This window comes from Centruroides sculpturatus, unplaced genomic scaffold (assembly GCF_000671375.1).
Source record: "Centruroides sculpturatus isolate CEXI.00-Female unplaced genomic scaffold, Cexi_2.0 scaffold686, whole genome shotgun sequence".
Lineage (NCBI taxonomy): Eukaryota > Metazoa > Arthropoda > Arachnida > Scorpiones > Buthidae > Centruroides > Centruroides sculpturatus.
Genome location: NW_019384905.1, coordinates 380,373 through 403,799, shown reverse-complemented (window position 1 = coordinate 403,799; position 23,427 = coordinate 380,373). Strand labels below are relative to the sequence as shown.

Here is a 23,427-nt window from a genome sequence, read left to right as displayed (position 1 = left end):
GCTGCAGTGCCCTCTGGTCATTTACCTGAAAAAGAAAAAACTAAAAATTGTATCTTGCCTTAAATACCTTGGGGTTTACTTGGACCCAAAGCTAAGTTGGAAGATCTATATCATGGAAATCTGTAAAAAGGTTCAGCAGAGAGTAAACCTCTTCAACTACATCTCCAGAAACACCTGGGGACTTGGCAGTAGGAACTGTAAATTAATCTACAGAGGAGTGATAGAACCTGCTATTCTGTATGCAGTGCAGGTCTGGGGGAACAGAGCGGCATTAGCCTATAACAAGAGGAAATTACTGTCTATCCAGAGGCCTGCTACTATTAGGATCTGTAGGGCGTATCACACGGCCCCCACCGATGCACTGCTGGTTATAGCTAACATTATCCCCATTCACCTATGGATTAAAGAGATCTTCTGGCAGTGGAACTTGCTGACCATTAACCATCAGAATATTACCACTGAGGAGATATGAAACCTCTGTAGCAAGGGATTGATTCCCTTTAATAGTGCGAACTCAATTGACTTCATTATTAATTACAAGTTAGACAATTATCTTACTGGAAGTACTCTTGGAATGAACCTGGGAGAGACCAGCAGCTATACCATCAATATCAGGAACAATCATTATAGAGACACCAGAGTCCACTGGAACATCTACATAGATGGCTTATGCAACAATAAGAGTACCTGTGCAGCCTTCATCATCTATGATAGTGAGAATGAGATTCAGCATTAGCAATATTACCTGGTTGTTAGTGCAGTGCATGTGCAGGCCGCACATGCACTGCACTAACAACCAGGCAGAACTGCTAGCTGTATATAAAGCTCTAAGCACCATCACTAAAAATAGGAGGATCTACAATGGCAGCATCTGTATCAACACAGACAGTATGTATGTGATTAATATCCTTTCGAGCAATAATAAGTGCACAAGGACTGGCGTGGAGGTCAGACATCTTGCCAGAAACCTCAGAAAATTTGCTCAACTCAGTTTTATCTGGGTGCCTGGGCACACAGGTAATAAAGGCAATGAGCACGTTGATGCCCTTGCTAAAAAGGTCACCACAACAGACATCACCACCACTTTTTCTAAAATTCCCATCACACATATCAAGAACAATATCAGAGACTGTATAATGGAGGAGTGGCAAAAGGATTGGGCTACCTCAACCACTGGCAGAACCACTTACAAGTTTCTTCCTTCGATTAATAAAAGACAGGCTCTCAGCTACTTCACCACTTCTCATGTCATCACGCAATGCCTGTCTGGTCATGGTAACTTTCCCTTGTACTTTACAAGATTCAAAAAGATCAATAATGACAGGTGTGGTTGTGATGGTATCTCTGAAGGAGATGCCCTCCATTACATCTTTCACTGTACACTGTATGGAAGCCAGCGGGAAGAACTCATCTACCATTGTCTACGGAAGGGATTCTGTTGGCCTCCTGAACTCAACACCCTCTGTGAGGATCAAGAGATCTTTGAGCTGTTTGCCAAATTCATAAACTCTTGTAGTCGCTTCAAGTATAACTCAGGCCTATGTCAAACCTAACCAGTTCTTCAGACTCCATCTGAAACAACATGCGGGGATCCTTCTGCTGTTTCACTCTGTACTGACAGTTGGTGGGATCACCACTCTCATCACCAGCATTGTGGTTGGTTGACTGGTGAATCTGTCCACTGTCTTCGTTGCCTGTTTCTGTGCAACCATGGACATGCACTTTGTAGGTGTTTCCCATCGTGTCACGCATAGCATCTCTTGTTCTGGTCTTAGATTGCATCTGTGATCCTCTGTGTTTTGCTCCAATCAGCAGTCTTGTCACTGAGGTCTTTTATTGACATAACATTGTCCTTTTATGTAACATACCACTAGTGTAGTAACTGTATTTNTTATTATTTTTGTATTTTTAATCTTATAATTTGATAATTAGAGTTATTTAAAAAATAACATTATAGATATCCATCAATTTTGAGTGATTATTAATTCTGATAAGTGTTAAATTTGAAAAAAATATGTTAATTATTTATTCTTGTGGTGATATATGAAGATAGTGCAAGTAGAAACAAATTCATTTAAGGATTGTAATTTCAGTGAATCAATTAGTTGATTAGATTAGCTGATTCAAATCTTGTATGTTTCATCCCAAGGCAAAATTCTGCAGGCAACCTTGATTCAAGATATAGAAATTTTTATTTATATTTTGAAATATTGTTCTCAGTATTTTGTTTCCTTTCCAGCTATTCAAACAAACTTTGATTAAATAAGAAAGTTGGCTTGAATACTATATCAGTTTGAATGGACTAACATTGAATTAGACAATACAAACATAAACAAAATGAAAATAATGACTCTGGAGCTCTTAAATTTTTTCTTCTCTCTTAATTGAAAATTTTTGCAACAATAAATAAAAATTCTTCATTCATTAGTTACCAATAATTTATGAACGATTGCATTTATGGTTTTGATGCTGTAAATTTTAATAAAAAGATTTGCAAAGCTTGATTTATACTATAAAGTTTGGTTTCTTATAATTGTTTTATAAGCTTTTCTGTAATTTTATTTTATATTTAATATTATGGTGGTAATATTGTTTTATAACTATTTCATATAAAAATTTAATAATTATATTATTGAACATTATTATACTGTATTTATAAAGATGAAAATAATTATATAGATAAAATCGAAAAACCAAAACTGCAGTTTCCACAAATGAAAGAACTTCAAATGGAAGTTTCTGAAATTGAGAATGATGAACAGAATGAAGAATCTGATATAATAAGTAATCCAATGATAAGTGATGAAGAAAGTATAGAAAGTAATGTTGAAGAGAAAGAAGTTACTATGAAGGTAAACTATATTTTTTTTTATAAAAGAAAATAATGTAAATAAAGAATTTAAACATTTACATAAACTATGATTTTTCTTTGATCCAATCTAATACAAAAACTTTATCATTGAAATATACAGTAGAGTTTGGTTATTGTGGTCACTTTGGGACTTGCCTATATTGATAACAATAAGTGAATGAATGACATTAATAAGGTAAGTAAATAAGACTGTTATGATGAACAGTTGGTAACAAGAGTTTGTATACATGATACAGGATTGAAAGAATAACCCTTGACTTTGCTATGGTGTAAGTGGATAATTATGAGATAAAACTTGTTTATACAAATCAATAAGTTTATTATTCGAATATGATCAGAATCTACAATATATCACAGTATTCAAAGACTACTATTTAACTCAATAGTTCCAAAAAAAGCTTATTAAGTTATTATGTATATGAGCAATTATGTATAATTGTTGACAATTACAGTAGAACCACATTGATCCAGTATGGTTGCCCTATTTGTGCCTCTCAGTATCTTCTCTTTCTTCACTTCTTGTGCTTTCTCGTTTATCTTGATTTTCCATCACTATCCATATGGTTATTTCTTTATTTTATATGAGAAAAGAAAATGAAAAAAATTTATTATTCTATTTCTTTATTTTAAAAGTAACTTAGAAATTTTGAAGTAAAAATTAAAACAAACAAGAAAATTGACAAAAATAAATTTTTAAATAATTTTAAGTAAATTTATTAAAATGTAGTCAATAAGTATTATGTTTCTTACAGTTTATCTCATGATTTTAATTCTATAGTAAATACTGATGAGAAATTCAAGATTTATTATGAAATTTAAATAATAACGATATTTAAGCTAAAAAAAATTTTTAAGATTCAATATTATTAAACTTTAATGAGAATTAATTGTTTTAATCCATTTACAGCACAATATGAAATAATTTAGATTTGTGCATATTTGTTTTGAATATCTTTAAAAGTTTTATTAATTTTTATTTTTCATTAAAAATTTTTACAATAATATACATATTTAACAAACTTGACAACAAATTTTTTATTTATTTGTGTAGTATTAAGGTTATTTTATAATTATTTTTTTATTATTGATAAAATTAAATAATGAAATCATAATTAAAACAGCTTAAGTGGTTAAATTTTCATGGGGACTAACAATTCAAAAGACATCAATTTGAATTGTCTGGCAATTCTAGTTTTGAAAATTTTATAAACTTTGTATATGTGACATACTGCACAAGAAAACAAAAATACCTAGCCATAACTGCAATAAAATTTTTGCATTGATATGTCTTATTTGTGCCCACCAGTGGCCGAGCGGTCTTCGTACCCTAAACACTGGGAGTTCGGTCGTGGGCTTGCACCGTAATCGGACAGGCTGGCTGCTTGGAGTTTTCCGGGTTTTCTCCTTGCCGATAACGACTAAATAGGAGGCCTGTTCCCCATAAAAGTCCTCCCAGAAGGCATTCTTTCCCCTCGCGTAACATCGCGCCCCAGAGAAGGCAACGGGAAACCACTCTGGGTACTAACCTTCCCTAGTAAACACCTTGGCGTATTATTAATCTGCGCTGGGTGTCGCCGACGTCAGAAATCTGATATGGCACGAAGAAGAAGAAGATGTCTTATTTACCTCTGTGATCAAAAAGTACTGGAAATGGTTCAATAAAATGCCGGATTTGAATTTATTTATCAAAATTTATTTTGTCCTCTTCAAAGTAATCCTCTCCCATTGCAAAGCACTTATGACAATGTTTTTCCAATCCTTAAAACATTCTTTAAAGTCATTTTTATGAAATCTGTTCAAAACTTGCAACAAATTTTGTTTTATGGCATCAATTGACTCAAAATGATGATCATGAAACTGAAATTTTAGTTGAGGAAACAGAAAAAAGTCACGTTCTGCTTTATCAAGCGAATATGGAGTTAGTGGAACTGTATTTGTTGAATTTTTGGCCAAAAATTAATGAGAAACAAGAGCATTTTGAGCAAGTGCATTATCATGGTGCAGAATCCATGAGTTTTCTTGTCACAAATCAGGTTGTTTTTTATGAATTGCTACATGCAAATGATGCAAAGTGTTCAAATAATGTTCTTTGTTAGTTTGGCCAGTTGGAAGAATTTGTGATTCACAACACCACAACAATTGAAGAAATTAGTCAACATGACCATTATTTTTGACTGACTTTGAAGTTATCTTTTCAGTCTTGCTTCACCTTTTGTCAAAAGGTGATTTATGTTTCATCACCCATAATGATGCATTTTAAATATATTCACTTTGAGAAAGCATTTCCTTGGACACATGATCATGTTATTTTTAGAAAAAATTCAATGTTTTTGGGACAACTTGAGAAGTGATGAACTGCTGTAAAGTACTATATTATTTTTCCGCCCTCTANATAAATTACAATAATATATATACAATTTAAAATAACAAAATAATAAAATATAATAATATAAAGGAAAAAAACAAAAAAGAAAATAAAAAATATTTTCACAGTGTTAAAATATATGATTGAAAAAACTTATTGGAGAATACTGCATAATGTTCATACAATCAACGACTGGTGTTATGAATATAATTTTTTCTTTTCTTTTTTCCCTTTATATTATTATATTTTATTATTTTGTTATTTTAAATTGTATATATATTACTGTAATTTATTCTTTGGATTCAAATAACTTATTATTCCAAAGAATTTTGTATTTTAAATGTGTTTTTAACTGTTCTATTCAAAAAGAATAGTTATTAATGTTCCATGGCTTTTTAAAAAATCTGAAGATGGCCTGTAGAACAGGTTAAAAATCTTTTTTAAAAGTAATAAATAATTCTCAGTGAGATAAGGTGGTGTTGTGGAAATTAAGAAGCATCTAGTTGGGTATTAAATAAGTATTAATGTTTTGAAATTTTTAAAAATTTAGATCACTTTACCACTTTTCAATATTAAGGATGTTTTTAAATTTTGTTACAATAAAGAAGAATTTACTGGTCAGGTAATTATTTTAGAATGTTTCTAAATTTAATTTAGCTGGCTGCAAAAAATTTTTAATATTTGATATTGAAATATATTTTATGATTGAAATGTTTAAATATTTGATTTAAATAAAATTGGTATAATAATTATATTTAAGAAACAAATATAAATATTTTAAAATTGTACAAATTGTTCATAGATTAAAGATAAGAAAGTTTTATTTGATTAATGTATGGAGAGTAGTAGTTGTGTATTCTCATTGATTTGACAATTTTTAATACAAAAGATGACAAATGTTATGTCTTAATCACATTTATTTCCTGAGAACATGTTTTAAATCTTTAATTATTCTGTGTTTGCCATAGTTTACTAATCCAGACACCATGCTTGGACACTGGGATACTCTTTATTATAGTTGGTCTTTGTTAAAAACTAGTTGGAGCAACAAGAACAAGACATGTTGTCCCTGAGTTGTAGGAATCGAATGACCATGTGCTTCCCATGCTCATACTGTTGTCCTCTCTTGGCGACAGTCCCCATGACCACTCAGATCTAGCCCAAAGTCCAAATACATAACATCTCTCTCTCTATGTAACATAGTTTTCCATTCATGCAGGAATGCACTTGGTTCAAACAGTGTTGATGGGAGATCACTGGGATGTGGCTTTTCTGTATTTTGTTCACTTGCATCTGAAATCTTTTGGGGATCATTATTTGATCTGGTTGCTTTTGATCTGGTTTATAAACAAGATGTAAGTGCTTAGTATCAGACTATTGTTGCAGTCTAGGTGTTGATATGGGCAGTGTAGCTTTGTCACAAGACAAGAGACCCAATAATGGCTTGTGAATTTCAAACTTATGTCCATATTTCTTAACACCTTGAATTCCTGGCAACCTTGACTGTTTATTGTTTATAGGNTTGAGGTGACGGTTAGGATTGATAGCTATAAGAGAATTTGTATCTAAGTTAAGAATTGGATTTTGTTTTGTCGGAATTCCAAGGGGAATAGTTCTAAGTTAGAATAAGACTTAAGTTTGTCGGGTTGATTTGTGATTTGATTTTTGATTAATAAATTTGTTGTTTGTTTATAAATCTTGTACATAGTATTGGTTAAATTTGATTAAACATTTATTATTGTGATTTTTTTGTGACTAACTTTGTACTTAATTTATTTCGGTGCACGCTAAAAGTCCAGGCCTGGCAACTAACAAACGCGAACTCGCGTAAAGTACCCGTTAGGTCCCGGCTCTAAGAAAAATATCGTTGTAGAGCAACAAATTAAAAATAGTACTTTACATAATTAAAGAACATTTACAAATCCTGCAGCAGAGGTTCAAGAAGTAGTTTGGAGACAGTGTTGAAGATATTGACTGGGTTCATAATCCATTCGTTGCGATTTCAGAATCTCTACCTAATCATTTACAAGAAGAACTCGTGGAATTAAAAGTAGACAGAACATTGAAATTACAACTCCTCGAAGTGCCTTTGGATACATTTTGGTTGGTAATAAGGAGTGAATACCTGGCTATCTTCGAGATGGCAGTTAATATGTTGTTGTCATTTTGAACTATGTATTTCTATGAACTGGGCTTCTTGACATTGACTGAAATTAAAACATCAAAGAGGGAGAGACTCAGATCTGTCAATGAAGAAATGAGACTAGCAATGTCAACGATTCCACCACAGATCAGCCATCTGTGTGCAGCTAAGCAGGTGCAAATATCACATTGAAAAGGTATGAGTAGAATTATTTATTTTAATAGTAGTAGAAAAGTGTATTTTCTACACTATACACTCTACAGTGAATTAAAGTTCATAAATTTTAATAAATGCACAATTGATGTCTGTTTAATAACAATAATAATAATAAAAGCATTTGACAGTGTTCCACAAAGTTGGCTGCTACATATTCTACACATGTACAAAATACATCCATCACTCACTGCATTCTTCCAAAACACTATGCAGCACTGGAGAACAACCCTACATCTCAGGGTTAGTAACACTTCCATACAAACAAAGGAAATATTCATTAGGCGAGGAATTTTTCAAGGAGATTCCTTGAATCCTCTCTGGTTCTGCCTAGCCCTGAATCCATTATCCAACATGTTAAATAACATGCAATATGGCTACAATATCAGATATGAAAAAACAACACAGTTTACGCTGTCACATCTCATGTACATGGATGACGTATAACTTTATGCATCCACACAAAAACAACTTCATCAACTCCTACAAATCACACATTCATACACTAAGGACATACAAATGGAGTTTGGCTTAGACAAATGCAAAAAACTTCACATAGAAAAAAAAGGAATCCTGAAGAAAGAAGATTTTGCACTTGGAAATGGGGATGTTATTGAATCCATGGAAGAGGGTGAGTTCTACAAGTATTTAGGATTCCAACAGGCCAAACTAACGGAACATACACAAATAAAGCAAAGATCAATTAAAGAATACCAAAGTAGGTTAAATGCTATCCTCAGAACACAGTTAAATGCAAAACACACAGTTAAAGCAATAAATATATATGTCATCCCAGTACTCACATACTCTTTTGGAGTTATACATTGAACTCGCACAGATCTTGAGCAACTCCAAAGGAAAATAAGAACAGCACTTACTAAGCATAAACAACATAATTCTAAATCTGCCACAGAAAGATTAACCCTTCCACGTAAAGATGGTGGACGTGGCCTGATTGACATGGTTAAAAGTTAACCATGTCACTACAAATACAGTTACTGCAAGAGTTTTTCTACAAAAAACAAGAAACATTACAGTTACATAAAGCAGTAACTCTAGCAGACTCAAATAACACACCATTAAACTTATACTCACTTCATACAGACATGACACAACATATAAAAAGCATAGACACCATCAAGCAATCATGGGCTTAAAAGGCACTCCATGGTAGGCATTCTTATTACCTGGCCCAGGATTTTGTTGACAAAACTGCATCAAACAGCTGGTTAGGTCAGGGATGCCTGTTTGGGGAGACGGAAGGATTCGTGATTGCCATACAGGATCAGGTCATAAATACTAAACACTATAGAAAACACACTCACAGATACAACACTCACAAACAACACATGCAGAAAACATCACATCATGCCAGAAACTATAGAACACATTACTTCTGGTTGCAAGCTCTTGGCACAGACAGATTATTTACATAGACATAATCAAATAGCAAATATAATACACCAAGAGTTTACATACAAACACAAATTGGTAGCCATCCACGAACCATACTACAAATACATTCCACAGACAGTATTGGAAAACAACACGCACAAAATGTACTACGACAGAGCCATAATCACAGATAAAACAATTTACCACAACAGACCAGACATCACACTCATTGACAAACACAATAAAATCACATACATTATAGACATAGCCATTCCAAACACTCACAATGTACAAAACACATGCACTGAAAAAATTAGCAAGTACACAGAACTCGCCCAGGAAATAAGGCATCTGTGGAGGATGGATAGGGTGCTTATTGTACCTGTCGTTCTCTCCTGTACAGGTGTGATACCACACACACTACACAAAAGCCTGGGAACATTACAATTGAGTAGAAATACATACATCACACTACAGAAGGCCACTATATTGAATACATGCCACATTGTTAGGAAATTCCTGAATACAGACACACACACTGACACACTTATTTAATTTTAGTTTTGTTTTGGTTGCTATGCCTTGACTCTGGTCCGGCATAGTACACAGCCACTGGTGTGAACCGAGTATAACTCACAAAACCCAACATAATAATAATAATAATAATAATAGGTTAATGGCATTACATAATTTTATTTATAGTATAATATATACGTTTTTGAGGGGAATAACATTTTGGTGTGCTGTGTCGAGTCATAGGTGTACCGCGAGTAGAAAAAGGTTGCGGAACACTGGTGTATGTCACAAATAAAATAGTTGTTAATGTTAGAGAATGAGTTATCTCCTTATTTGCATTTTATCAAATTTTATTCCTAAAGCCTCCAGGGTGCAGATCCAACACTGACATCACTTCCATAAGTATGCCATAGGTACATTTTAAGGGGAAGAGGAGTTGCAAAATGTGTATCATTTTACACCACAGATTAGAGTACATTCTAGAACAATGATGGGGAACCTTTTTGAGTCCGTGTGCCATAATGCAAGCATGCTTATCTTTAAAAATGTTTGTTTGTGTCAAAGTTTTACTTTGATTAACAATATTTAAAGATATGAAATTAATAAACTTTAACTAGAATAAATGTATAGAAGCTGATTGGAAAAAGGATGATCAGGTGATAAACCAAAAGGATCGTTGAAAAAGAAAAGTAATAAACCAAAATTGCATGTTACATTACATGCCAGATGATTTTTCTGACATGCCACTTTGGGCACATGCCATAGATTTGCTACCCATCCTAGAACATTTGCTGGCAGATATGTAAAGGATGCTCATTTGTCAGTAATAAGGTCTAAGGAACACTTAATTTTTCTTTATTCTGATTATATTTTTTGACCCTTTCAAATCACCTCCAGAGCAAAATCTTAGTTACTCCACTGAATTGCACACTTACTGAATGACCAAATAAAAATTGTGATAGCCTTTCTTTAAATAAAAATTATTTCATGTTATCACAATATACTGTATTAATTTAAATACTGTATCAATAAAATATTTCTAATCAATTGATATCTTAAAAACTGAATTTAATCTGTTCTCACCTTTGACTAAAATTATTATAATTATCATGGAATTGTATATTAACCTGCCTATAAGAAGTGTTTTATTTTATACATACTATATTTTATTATCTATATGCCACTAATATTTTTGTACTTCTGTTAAAATTTTAATAATATCATTTCTGTTATGAAATTGCATATTTTATTGAAATAAATCTTACCAATATGTTTTGGCATCTATTAAAACATATTGGTTTAATTATCATTGTCATATTGATTATCATTATTTCATTTTTACTTTAATTTATTCAGTTTTCATTATACTATTATTTATAATTGAACAAAAGTAAATTTAAAGTTTGTATAAATTTTTTTTTTAGTATACACAAATTTATAGTATGTTTATAAATTATTCTGCTGTTATTATTTTTGTATTTTTAATCTTATAATTTGATAATTAGAGTTATTTAAAAAATAACATTATAGATATCCATCAATTTTGAGTGATTATTAATTCTGATAAGTGTTAAATTTGAAAAAAATATGTTAATTATTTATTCTTGTGGTGATATATGAAGATAGTGCAAGTAGAAACAAATTCATTTAAGGATTGTAATTTCAGTGAATCAATTAGTTGATTAGATTAGCTGATTCAAATCTTGTATGTTTCATCCCAAGGCAAAATTCTGCAGGCAACCTTGATTCAAGATATAGAAATTTTTATTTATATTTTGAAATATTGTTCTCAGTATTTTGTTTCCTTTCCAGCTATTCAAACAAACTTTGATTAAATAAGAAAGTTGGCTTGAATACTATATCAGTTTGAATGGACTAACATTGAATTAGACAATACAAACATAAACAAAATGAAAATAATGACTCTGGAGCTCTTAAATTTTTTCTTCTCTCTTAATTGAAAATTTTTGCAACAATAAATAAAAATTCTTCATTCATTAGTTACCAATAATTTATGAACGATTGCATTTATGGTTTTGATGCTGTAAATTTTAATAAAAAGATTTGCAAAGCTTGATTTATACTATAAAGTTTGGTTTCTTATAATTGTTTTATAAGCTTTTCTGTAATTTTATTTTATATTTAATATTATGGTGGTAATATTGTTTTATAACTATTTCATATAAAAATTTAATAATTATATTATTGAACATTATTATACTGTATTTATAAAGATGAAAATAATTATATAGATAAAATCGAAAAACCAAAACTGCAGTTTCCACAAATGAAAGAACTTCAAATGGAAGTTTCTGAAATTGAGAATGATGAACAGAATGAAGAATCTGATATAATAAGTAATCCAATGATAAGTGATGAAGAAAGTATAGAAAGTAATGTTGAAGAGAAAGAAGTTACTATGAAGGTAAACTATATTTTTTTTTATAAAAGAAAATAATGTAAATAAAGAATTTAAACATTTACATAAACTATGATTTTTCTTTGATCCAATCTAATACAAAAACTTTATCATTGAAATATACAGTAGAGTTTGGTTATTGTGGTCACTTTGGGACTTGCCTATATTGATAACAATAAGTGATTGAATGACATTAATAAGGTAAGTAAATAAGACTGTTATGATGAACAGTTGGTAACAAGAGTTTGTATACATGATACAGGATTGAAAGAATAACCCTTGACTTTGCTATGGTGTAAGTGGATAATTATGAGATAAAACTTGTTTATACAAATCAATAAGTTTATTATTCGAATATGATCAGAATCTACAATATATCACAGTATTCAAAGACTACTATTTAACTCAATAGTTCCAAAAAAAGCTTATTAAGTTATTATGTATATGAGCAATTATGTATAATTGTTGACAATTACAGTAGAACCACATTGATCCAGTATGGTTGCCCTATTTGTGCCTCTCAGTATCTTCTCTTTCTTCACTTCTTGTGCTTTCTCGTTTATCTTGATTTTCCATCACTATCCATATGGTTATTTCTTTATTTTATATGAGAAAAGAAAATGAAAAAAATTTATTATTCTATTTCTTTATTTTAAAAGTAACTTAGAAATTTTGAAGTAAAAATTAAAACAAACAAGAAAATTGACAAAAATAAATTTTTAAATAATTTTAAGTAAATTTATTAAAATGTAGTCAATAAGTATTATGTTTCTTACAGTTTATCTCATGATTTTAATTCTATAGTAAATACTGATGAGAAATTCAAGATTTATTATGAAATTTAAATAATAACGATATTTAAGCTAAAAAAAATTTTTAAGATTCAATATTATTAAACTTTAATGAGAATTAATTGTTTTAATCCATTTACAGCACAATATGAAATAATTTAGATTTGTGCATATTTGTTTTGAATATCTTTAAAAGTTTTATTAATTTTTATTTTTCATTAAAAATTTTTACAATAATATACATATTTAACAAACTTGACAACAAATTTTTTATTTATTTGTGTAGTATTAAGGTTATTTTATAATTATTTTTTTATTATTGATAAAATTAAATAATGAAATCATAATTAAAACAGCTTAAGTGGTTAAATTTTCATGGGGACTAACAATTCAAAAGACATCAATTTGAATTGTCTGGCAATTCTAGTTTTGAAAATTTTATAAACTTTGTATATGTGACATACTGCACAAGAAAACAAAAATACCTAGCCATAACTGCAATAAAATTTTTGCATTGATATGTCTTATTTGTGCCCACCAGTGGCCGAGCGGTCTTCGTACCCTAAACACTGGGAGTTCGGTCGTGGGCTTGCACCGTAATCGGACAGGCTGGCTGCTTGGAGTTTTCCGGGTTTTCTCCTTGCCGATAACGACTAAATAGGAGGCCTGTTCCCCATAAAAGTCCTCCCAGAAGGCATTCTTTCCCCTCGCGTAACATCGCGCCCCAGAGAAGGCAACGGGAAACCACTCTGGGTACTAACCTTCCCTAGTAAACACCTTGGCGTATTATTAATCTGCGCTGGGTGTCGCCGACGTCAGAAATCTGATATGGCACGAAGAAGAAGAAGATGTCTTATTTACCTCTGTGATCAAAAAGTACTGGAAATGGTTCAATAAAATGCCGGATTTGAATTTATTTATCAAAATTTATTTTGTCCTCTTCAAAGTAATCCTCTCCCATTGCAAAGCACTTATGACAATGTTTTTCCAATCCTTAAAACATTCTTTAAAGTCATTTTTATGAAATCTGTTCAAAACTTGCAACAAATTTTGTTTTATGGCATCAATTGACTCAAAATGATGATCATGAAACTGAAATTTTAGTTGAGGAAACAGAAAAAAGTCACGTTCTGCTTTATCAAGCGAATATGGAGTTAGTGGAACTGTATTTGTTGAATTTTTGGCCAAAAATTAATGAGAAACAAGAGCATTTTGAGCAAGTGCATTATCATGGTGCAGAATCCATGAGTTTTCTTGTCACAAATCAGGTTGTTTTTTATGAATTGCTACATGCAAATGATGCAAAGTGTTCAAATAATGTTCTTTGTTAGTTTGGCCAGTTGGAAGAATTTGTGATTCACAACACCACAACAATTGAAGAAATTAGTCAACATGACCATTATTTTTGACTGACTTTGAAGTTATCTTTTCAGTCTTGCTTCACCTTTTGTCAAAAGGTGATTTATGTTTCATCACCCATAATGATGCATTTTAAATATATTCACTTTGAGAAAGCATTTCCTTGGACACATGATCATGTTATTTTTAGAAAAAATTCAATGTTTTTGGGACAACTTGAGAAGTGATGAACTGCTGTAAAGTACTATATTATTTTTCCACCCTCTACAACGATTATCGACATGGCTGTGTGCCAGAAATAGCCATTACCAAATGGGTACTTTACGCGGATTTGCGTTAATGTGCCAGGCTTGGACTTTAAGCATGCACCGAATTAAATAATGACAAAGTTAGTCAATAACAATCAAATATTTAATAAATATTCTAGTAATAACTATATACAAAATGTAGTAAAAAAATCAAATAACAATTTATTCAATGAAAATCAATAAGAATCAACCCGACAAAACTCAAATCAATCTATTTTCTAACTTAAATCTATTCCCCTTTGGAACTCGACAAAAATTCAAAGACTTAACTTATGTTCAATAATTCTTATGAATTAAAGATCCTAATCATCACCTCAATATACTAGGAACCTTTTCCTCAACTCTCAAGACTTTCTCTAATTTTCGATCCACAAATCGAATAACTTCAAAATCGCTTTGGAACTACTTTATCCTATTGGACACCTCTCTCTTTTGCTGCTATGAAGCTCACCACTCTCATTGCTAACAGAAGCTTGCCTCGCTTGTCTTCACTTGAGGTTCTGTCTTTATACTGTGAGGTGACGTCACAATTCTGAGTGAGATCACTCCCCTCATTTACATACTTATTGGCTAATAATAAACTTTCTGTTTGTCTGGCAGCCTATTTTCCAACAATACTCACTAACCTTTTACATTATTCTTTTTGACAATTTTCGGGATGTTTTATTCTTTTAAGGTTTAGCAAGTTTCCTAAGTTGTGCTTGTGGGGTCTCCCCCCTTTTCTTGGTGCGGACTTACTTTTTTCCGCTCGGGAGCGCAAGTGTGTGCAATTTTTAACTACGGCACTTTTCTCTCGTTGGTGAGTTGGTTTCTCTTCTATTTTTAAGTTTCTAAGGTGAATGGTGAGGAAACCTTTGTCCTAACAAAACATAAGCCCCAAACAAAACTAGAATAAAATAAAAAATAAAAGTAACTAAAAATAACGCTCGGACTTGGTTCCTTACACTGCGAGTCCAAATGATCTTTTAAATTTGCTTGACAAGATCCAAATAATACTGGAACATATTCAATAATGTCCCTAATTATTAAACAATGGTCATTGAGCACCAAATCTCTGACTTAAGCAATGTGTTGTTCATTAGTTGAAGTGGATAGTCTACCAGAGTGTGGTTTATCTTCAACATGATCTCTGCCTTCCTTGAATATCTTGTACCACTTGAAAACTCTTGTTTTTGCTAGACTATTGTCACCATAGGTTTTTTGTAACTTTTCAACATTTTTGCAGCAATAATTCTGTTGCAAAAACAAAATTTAATGCATGTTCTTTGCTCAATTACACTTGATATTTTGAAAAATTGCCAGAGAAAAAATTCTTTACACAGAAAACATGCATTTATTTGCAAACAAAAACAGATGATATGAATTGCTGCTGGATGTTGACAAAAGTCATATCAAATGACAAAAAAAAAATGACAACAGCACCCTCTTGTGCATTTAAATGCAGTTTAAATGAACCATTCCTGATACTTTTTGGTCACAGTGATATATTACTAACATGCCCTCAATACAAGACAGCCAAAGAACACACTTTGACAACAAATATTTTCAGATGACAAAGCTCTATGGAATATACTAGATGATAATGGACAAATTTAACCTACAATGGCATATCTGAAGGCAGTAAACTTATTTACAGAACTGTAGGACATACAACAGAAAGATTATGACATATTCATATGATTCAAAAGAACATACAGGGACATAACAGGCTAGACCTGCCACTTTGATCTACTTAGTTCTTGTGCCAAAAATCCCCAAATCCAACTAACCATTTAGAGTTTTCTATGTTTTTCCATCTTTTATTTTCTTAAATGTTACTTATTAGATTGTCAATTAGTTTTTTGTAATTTCCTTTTATTATTTTTTTTCATTGCATTATTTTCTAATTCTCCTATTACAATCATCTGCATTGCTTTATCTGTTTAACTGAATTTGTTATTATAGCTTTATTAATTAAAACCCTGGATGTGTCGTGCTGAAAGAAATATTTCAAAAATAATGTGAGAGCCAAATGCGACGAAAAAATTATATTCAAAAATTTTTGAGAGAAAAATCATTGAAGATATGGTTAAAACTTTTCCCATGGACTTGGTTTTTTGTTTGAGGTGACACATTGAATGTGTCATCTGGAACCAACAATTTAAATTCAACAATTGGACAGTTGTGTGATGATTCTTAATGAAGTCATGGGGGAAAAACCCACGAGAGACCCCCCGGAATAAAAAAGGTGGGAATTCATTGTCATGATAGTTCATATTTGTACATATTTGTCATCAATAGTTCTTTAAACTAGTGTTTGTGCCTGATCCTATTTTGGATACTGCTCAAGCTGTCTCCAATTCTCTGCCCCCTCAAGACAAACATCATCTTTCACCCCTATGAGTCACCGAATCTTCTTCCAAATCACCTGGTGGGCCAGCAGCCAATGATCTGCCGATTCTGAGAGTCCAAAAAGGGATTAGCTTCTACTAAGGTATTTATCAACGTGCAAACAATTGTAAGCTCTCTCTCTCTCTCGTGGTCAGGGTTGTGATCATAATAATAAGGTTCCTATATATATATATCATATTATTAGCATCCATTAAGCATCTGTAGATAGCTTGTAACTAGTCTAGATAAATAAACAGGTATTGTTAATTGTTAACTTCATAGTAGCATGCACTTCTTCCAGTTATCTCTCAGGCATCTCTATCCTCAATCTGGGCACCTACAAATGTGACCGCTTGTGCACAACAAAAGAAATAAGTGGCCATCATGGTCTCTGTGTCTACCCAGAAGACACAGTGGTGTCAGTCTTAGCAAACTAACTGCCCGAGCAACATATATAGGTTGACTAGCAGCTACCTGGAAAAAAGGACTGTGGGCTATTACTCAAAGACAATTAACCTGGAAAAGAGTGTTAACAGAGGCTGCCCGCAGGGTTCCAGAAGAGGCCCGGACTCTGGAACCTGGTATAGAATGATCTGCTTTGTAGCCTTGACTTGGACCCAGATATCAAGGCACAAGGGTTTGCTGACGATATGCTGATAATGATAGCGCATCAGAATAGTGACATTCTACAAAAGAAGGCTAATGAGGTTCTAGAGCCGGTCAGTGACTGGAGCAAGAAGAATAAACTCCCAATCAGTTACAATAAAAACGAGGTGATGGTGTGCACAAAAAACTCTGTAAGTTCGCCGACTTCCGGGGGGGAATCGTTAATCCCGCGTCAGAATGATCTAGGGTCGAACGCGTGTGGGTGTGGCGGAGGAGACACAGATGACAAGAATCTCACAAAAATCTGTTTAATTTAACAGGAAATAACTTACACTATGCANGTGTGAACCGAGTATAACTCACAAAACCCAACATAATAATAATAATAATAATAATAGGTTAATGGCATTACATAATTTTATTTATAGTATAATATATACGTTTTTGAGGGGAATAACATTTTGGTGTGCTGTGTCGAGTCATAGGTGTACCGCGAGTAGAAAAAGGTTGCGGAACACTGGTGTATGTCACAAATAAAATAGTTGTTAATGTTAGAGAATGAGTTGTCTCCTTATTTGCATTTTATCAAATTTTATTCCTAAAGCCTCCAGGGTGCAGATCCAACACTGACATCACTTCCATAAGTATGCCATAGGTACATTTTAAGGGGAAGAGGAGTTGCAAAATGTGTATCATTTTACACCACAGATTAGAGTACATTCTAGAACAATGATGGGGAACCTTTTTGAGTCCGTGTGCCATAATGCAAGCATGCTTATCTTTAAAAATGTTTGTTTGTGTCAAAGTTTTACTTTGATTAACAATATTTAAAGATATGAAATTAATAAACTTTAACTAGAATAAATGTATAGAAGCTGATTGGAAAAAGGATGATCAGGTGATAAACCAAAAGGATCGTTGAAAAAGAAAAGTAATAAACCAAAATTGCATGTTACATTACATGCCAGATGATTTTTCTGACATGCCACTTTGGGCACATGCCATAGATTTGCTACCCATCCTAGAACATTTGCTGGCAGATATGTAAAGGATGCTCATTTGTCAGTAATAAGGTCTAAGGAACACTTAATTTTTCTTTATTCTGATTATATTTTTTGACCCTTTCAAATCACCTCCAGAGCAAAATCTTAGTTACTCCACTGAATTGCACACTTACTGAATGACCAAATAAAAATTGTGATAGCCTTTCTTTAAATAAAAATTATTTCATGTTATCACAATATACTGTATTAATTTAAATACTGTATCAATAAAATATTTCTAATCAATTGATATCTTAAAAACTGAATTTAATCTGTTCTCACCTTTGACTAAAATTATTATAATTATCATGGAATTGTATATTAACCTGCCTATAAGAAGTGTTTTATTTTATACATACTATATTTTATTATCTATATGCCACTAATATTTTTGTACTTCTGTTAAAATTTTAATAATATCATTTCTGTTATGAAATTGCATATTTTATTGAAATAAATCTTACCAATATGTTTTGGCATCTATTAAAACATATTGGTTTAATTATCATTGTCATATTGATTATCATTATTTCATTTTTACTTTAATTTATTCAGTTTTCATTATACTATTATTTATAATTGAACAAAAGTAAATTTAAAGTTTGTATAAATTTTTTTTTTAGTATACACAAATTTATAGTATGTTTATAAATTATTCTGCTGTTATTATTTTTGTATTTTTAATCTTATAATTTGATAATTAGAGTTATTTAAAAAATAACATTATAGATATCCATCAATTTTGAGTGATTATTAATTCTGATAAGTGTTAAATTTGAAAAAAATATGTTAATTATTTATTCTTGTGGTGATATATGAAGATAGTGCAAGTAGAAACAAATTCATTTAAGGATTGTAATTTCAGTGAATCAATTAGTTGATTAGATTAGCTGATTCAAATCTTGTATGTTTCATCCCAAGGCAAAATTCTGCAGGCAACCTTGATTCAAGATATAGAAATTTTTATTTATATTTTGAAATATTGTTCTCAGTATTTTGTTTCCTTTCCAGCTATTCAAACAAACTTTGATTAAATAAGAAAGTTGGCTTGAATACTATATCAGTTTGAATGGACTAACATTGAATTAGACAATACAAACATAAACAAAATGAAAATAATGACTCTGGAGCTCTTAAATTTTTTCTTCTCTCTTAATTGAAAATTTTTGCAACAATAAATAAAAATTCTTCATTCATTAGTTACCAATAATTTATGAACGATTGCATTTATGGTTTTGATGCTGTAAATTTTAATAAAAAGATTTGCAAAGCTTGATTTATACTATAAAGTTTGGTTTCTTATAATTGTTTTATAAGCTTTTCTGTAATTTTATTTTATATTTAATATTATGGTGGTAATATTGTTTTATAACTATTTCATATAAAAATTTAATAATTATATTATTGAACATTATTATACTGTATTTATAAAGATGAAAATAATTATATAGATAAAATCGAAAAACCAAAACTGCAGTTTCCACAAATGAAAGAACTTCAAATGGAAGTTTCTGAAATTGAGAATGATGAACAGAATGAAGAATCTGATATAATAAGTAATCCAATGATAAGTGATGAAGAAAGTATAGAAAGTAATGTTGAAGAGAAAGAAGTTACTATGAAGGTAAACTATATTTTTTTTTATAAAAGAAAATAATGTAAATAAAGAATTTAAACATTTACATAAACTATGATTTTTCTTTGATCCAATCTAATACAAAAACTTTATCATTGAAATATACAGTAGAGTTTGGTTATTGTGGTCACTTTGGGACTTGCCTATATTGATAACAATAAGTGAATGAATGACATTAATAAGGTAAGTAAATAAGACTGTTATGATGAACAGTTGGTAACAAGAGTTTGTATACATGATACAGGATTGAAAGAATAACCCTTGACTTTGCTATGGTGTAAGTGGATAATTATGAGATAAAACTTGTTTATACAAATCAATAAGTTTATTATTCGAATATGATCAGAATCTACAATATATCACAGTATTCAAAGACTACTATTTAACTCAATAGTTCCAAAAAAAGCTTATTAAGTTATTATGTATATGAGCAATTATGTATAATTGTTGACAATTACAGTAGAACCACATTGATCCAGTATGGTTGCCCTATTTGTGCCTCTCAGTATCTTCTCTTTCTTCACTTCTTGTGCTTTCTCGTTTATCTTGATTTTCCATCACTATCCATATGGTTATTTCTTTATTTTATATGAGAAAAGAAAATGAAAAAAATTTATTATTCTATTTCTTTATTTTAAAAGTAACTTAGAAATTTTGAAGTAAAAATTAAAACAAACAAGAAAATTGACAAAAATAAATTTTTAAATAATTTTAAGTAAATTTATTAAAATGTAGTCAATAAGTATTATGTTTCTTACAGTTTATCTCATGATTTTAATTCTATAGTAAATACTGATGAGAAATTCAAGATTTATTATGAAATTTAAATAATAACGATATTTAAGCTAAAAAAAATTTTTAAGATTCAATATTATTAAACTTTAATGAGAATTAATTGTTTTAATCCATTTACAGCACAATATGAAATAATTTAGATTTGTGCATATTTGTTTTGAATATCTTTAAAAGTTTTATTAATTTTTATTTTTCATTAAAAATTTTTACAATAATATACATATTTAACAAACTTGACAACAAATTTTTTATTTATTTGTGTAGTATTAAGGTTATTTTATAATTATTTTTTTATTATTGATAAAATTAAATAATGAAATCATAATTAAAACAGCTTAAGTGGTTAAATTTTCATGGGGACTAACAATTCAAAAGACATCAATTTGAATTGTCTGGCAATTCTAGTTTTGAAAATTTTATAAACTTTGTATATGTGACATACTGCACAAGAAAACAAAAATACCTAGCCATAACTGCAATAAAATTTTTGCATTGATATGTCTTATTTGTGCCCACCAGTGGCCGAGCGGTCTTCGTACCCTAAACACTGGGAGTTCGGTCGTGGGCTTGCACCGTAATCGGACAGGCTGGCTGCTTGGAGTTTTCCGGGTTTTCTCCTTGCCGATAACGACTAAATAGGAGGCCTGTTCCCCATAAAAGTCCTCCCAGAAGGCATTCTTTCCCCTCGCGTAACATCGCGCCCCAGAGAAGGCAACGGGAAACCACTCTGGGTACTAACCTTCCCTAGTAAACACCTTGGCGTATTATTAATCTGCGCTGGGTGTCGCCGACGTCAGAAATCTGATATGGCACGAAGAAGAAGAAGATGTCTTATTTACCTCTGTGATCAAAAAGTACTGGAAATGGTTCAATAAAATGCCGGATTTGAATTTATTTATCAAAATTTATTTTGTCCTCTTCAAAGTAATCCTCTCCCATTGCAAAGCACTTATGACAATGTTTTTCCAATCCTTAAAACATTCTTTAAAGTCATTTTTATGAAATCTGTTCAAAACTTGCAACAAATTTTGTTTTATGGCATCAATTGACTCAAAATGATGATCATGAAACTGAAATTTTAGTTGAGGAAACAGAAAAAAGTCACGTTCTGCTTTATCAAGCGAATATGGAGTTAGTGGAACTGTATTTGTTGAATTTTTGGCCAAAAATTAATGAGAAACAAGAGCATTTTGAGCAAGTGCATTATCATGGTGCAGAATCCATGAGTTTTCTTGTCACAAATCAGGTTGTTTTTTATGAATTGCTACATGCAAATGATGCAAAGTGTTCAAATAATGTTCTTTGTTAGTTTGGCCAGTTGGAAGAATTTGTGATTCACAACACCACAACAATTGAAGAAATTAGTCAACATGACCATTATTTTTGACTGACTTTGAAGTTATCTTTTCAGTCTTGCTTCACCTTTTGTCAAAAGGTGATTTATGTTTCATCACCCATAATGATGCATTTTAAATATATTCACTTTGAGAAAGCATTTCCTTGGACACATGATCATGTTATTTTTAGAAAAAATTCAATGTTTTTGGGACAACTTGAGAAGTGATGAACTGCTGTAAAGTACTATATTATTTTTCCGCCCTCTACAACGATTATCGACATGGCTGTGTGCCAGAAATAGCCATTACCAAATGGGTACTTTACGCGGATTTGCGTTAATGTGCCAGGCTTGGACTTTAAGCATGCACCGAATTAAATAATGACAAAGTTAGTCAATAACAATCAAATATTTAATAAATATTCTAGTAATAACTATATACAAAATGTAGTAAAAAAATCAAATAACAATTTATTCAATGAAAATCAATAAGAATCAACCCGACAAAACTCAAATCAATCTATTTTCTAACTTAAATCTATTCCCCTTTGGAACTCGACAAAAATTCAAAGACTTAACTTATGTTCAATAATTCTTATGAATTAAAGATCCTAATCATCACCTCAATATACTAGGAACCTTTTCCTCAACTCTCAAGACTTTCTCTAATTTTCGATCCACAAATCGAATAACTTCAAAATCGCTTTGGAACTACTTTATCCTATTGGACACCTCTCTCTTTTGCTGCTATGAAGCTCACCACTCTCATTGCTAACAGAAGCTTGCCTCGCTTGTCTTCACTTGAGGTTCTGTCTTTATACTGTGAGGTGACGTCACAATTCTGAGTGAGATCACTCCCCTCATTTACATACTTATTGGCTAATAATAAACTTTCTGTTTGTCTGGCAGCCTATTTTCCAACAATACTCACTAACCTTTTACATTATTCTTTTTGACAATTTTCGGGATGTTTTATTCTTTTAAGGTTTAGCAAGTTTCCTAAGTTGTGCTTGTGGGGTCTCCCCCCTTTTCTTGGTGCGGACTTACTTTTTTCCGCTCGGGAGCGCAAGTGTGTGCAATTTTTAACTACGGCACTTTTCTCTCGTTGGTGAGTTGGTTTCTCTTCTATTTTTAAGTTTCTAAGGTGAATGGTGAGGAAACCTTTGTCCTAACAAAACATAAGCCCCAAACAAAACTAGAATAAAATAAAAAATAAAAGTAACTAAAAATAACGCTCGGACTTGGTAATTTTTACAATAA

At 31.3% G+C, this 23,427-nt stretch overlaps 1 protein-coding gene across 1 annotated transcript in view; it reads left to right on the top strand.

Annotated features, from left to right (window-relative positions):
- Positions 1–23,427, top strand: part of LOC111631552 (dynein heavy chain 10, axonemal-like) — a gene marked incomplete at its 3' end in the record, with an annotated part of 405,219 nt that overhangs the window by 4,054 nt on the left and 377,738 nt on the right. The window contains exons 2-5 of the mRNA XM_023375809.1: positions 2,680–2,852; positions 5,788–5,859; positions 11,783–11,897; positions 19,852–20,024. Coding sequence (XP_023231577.1) covers positions 2,680–2,852; positions 5,788–5,859; positions 11,783–11,897; positions 19,852–20,024 — 533 coding nt within the window. The remainder of the gene's footprint in view (positions 1–2,679; positions 2,853–5,787; positions 5,860–11,782; positions 11,898–19,851; positions 20,025–23,427) is intronic.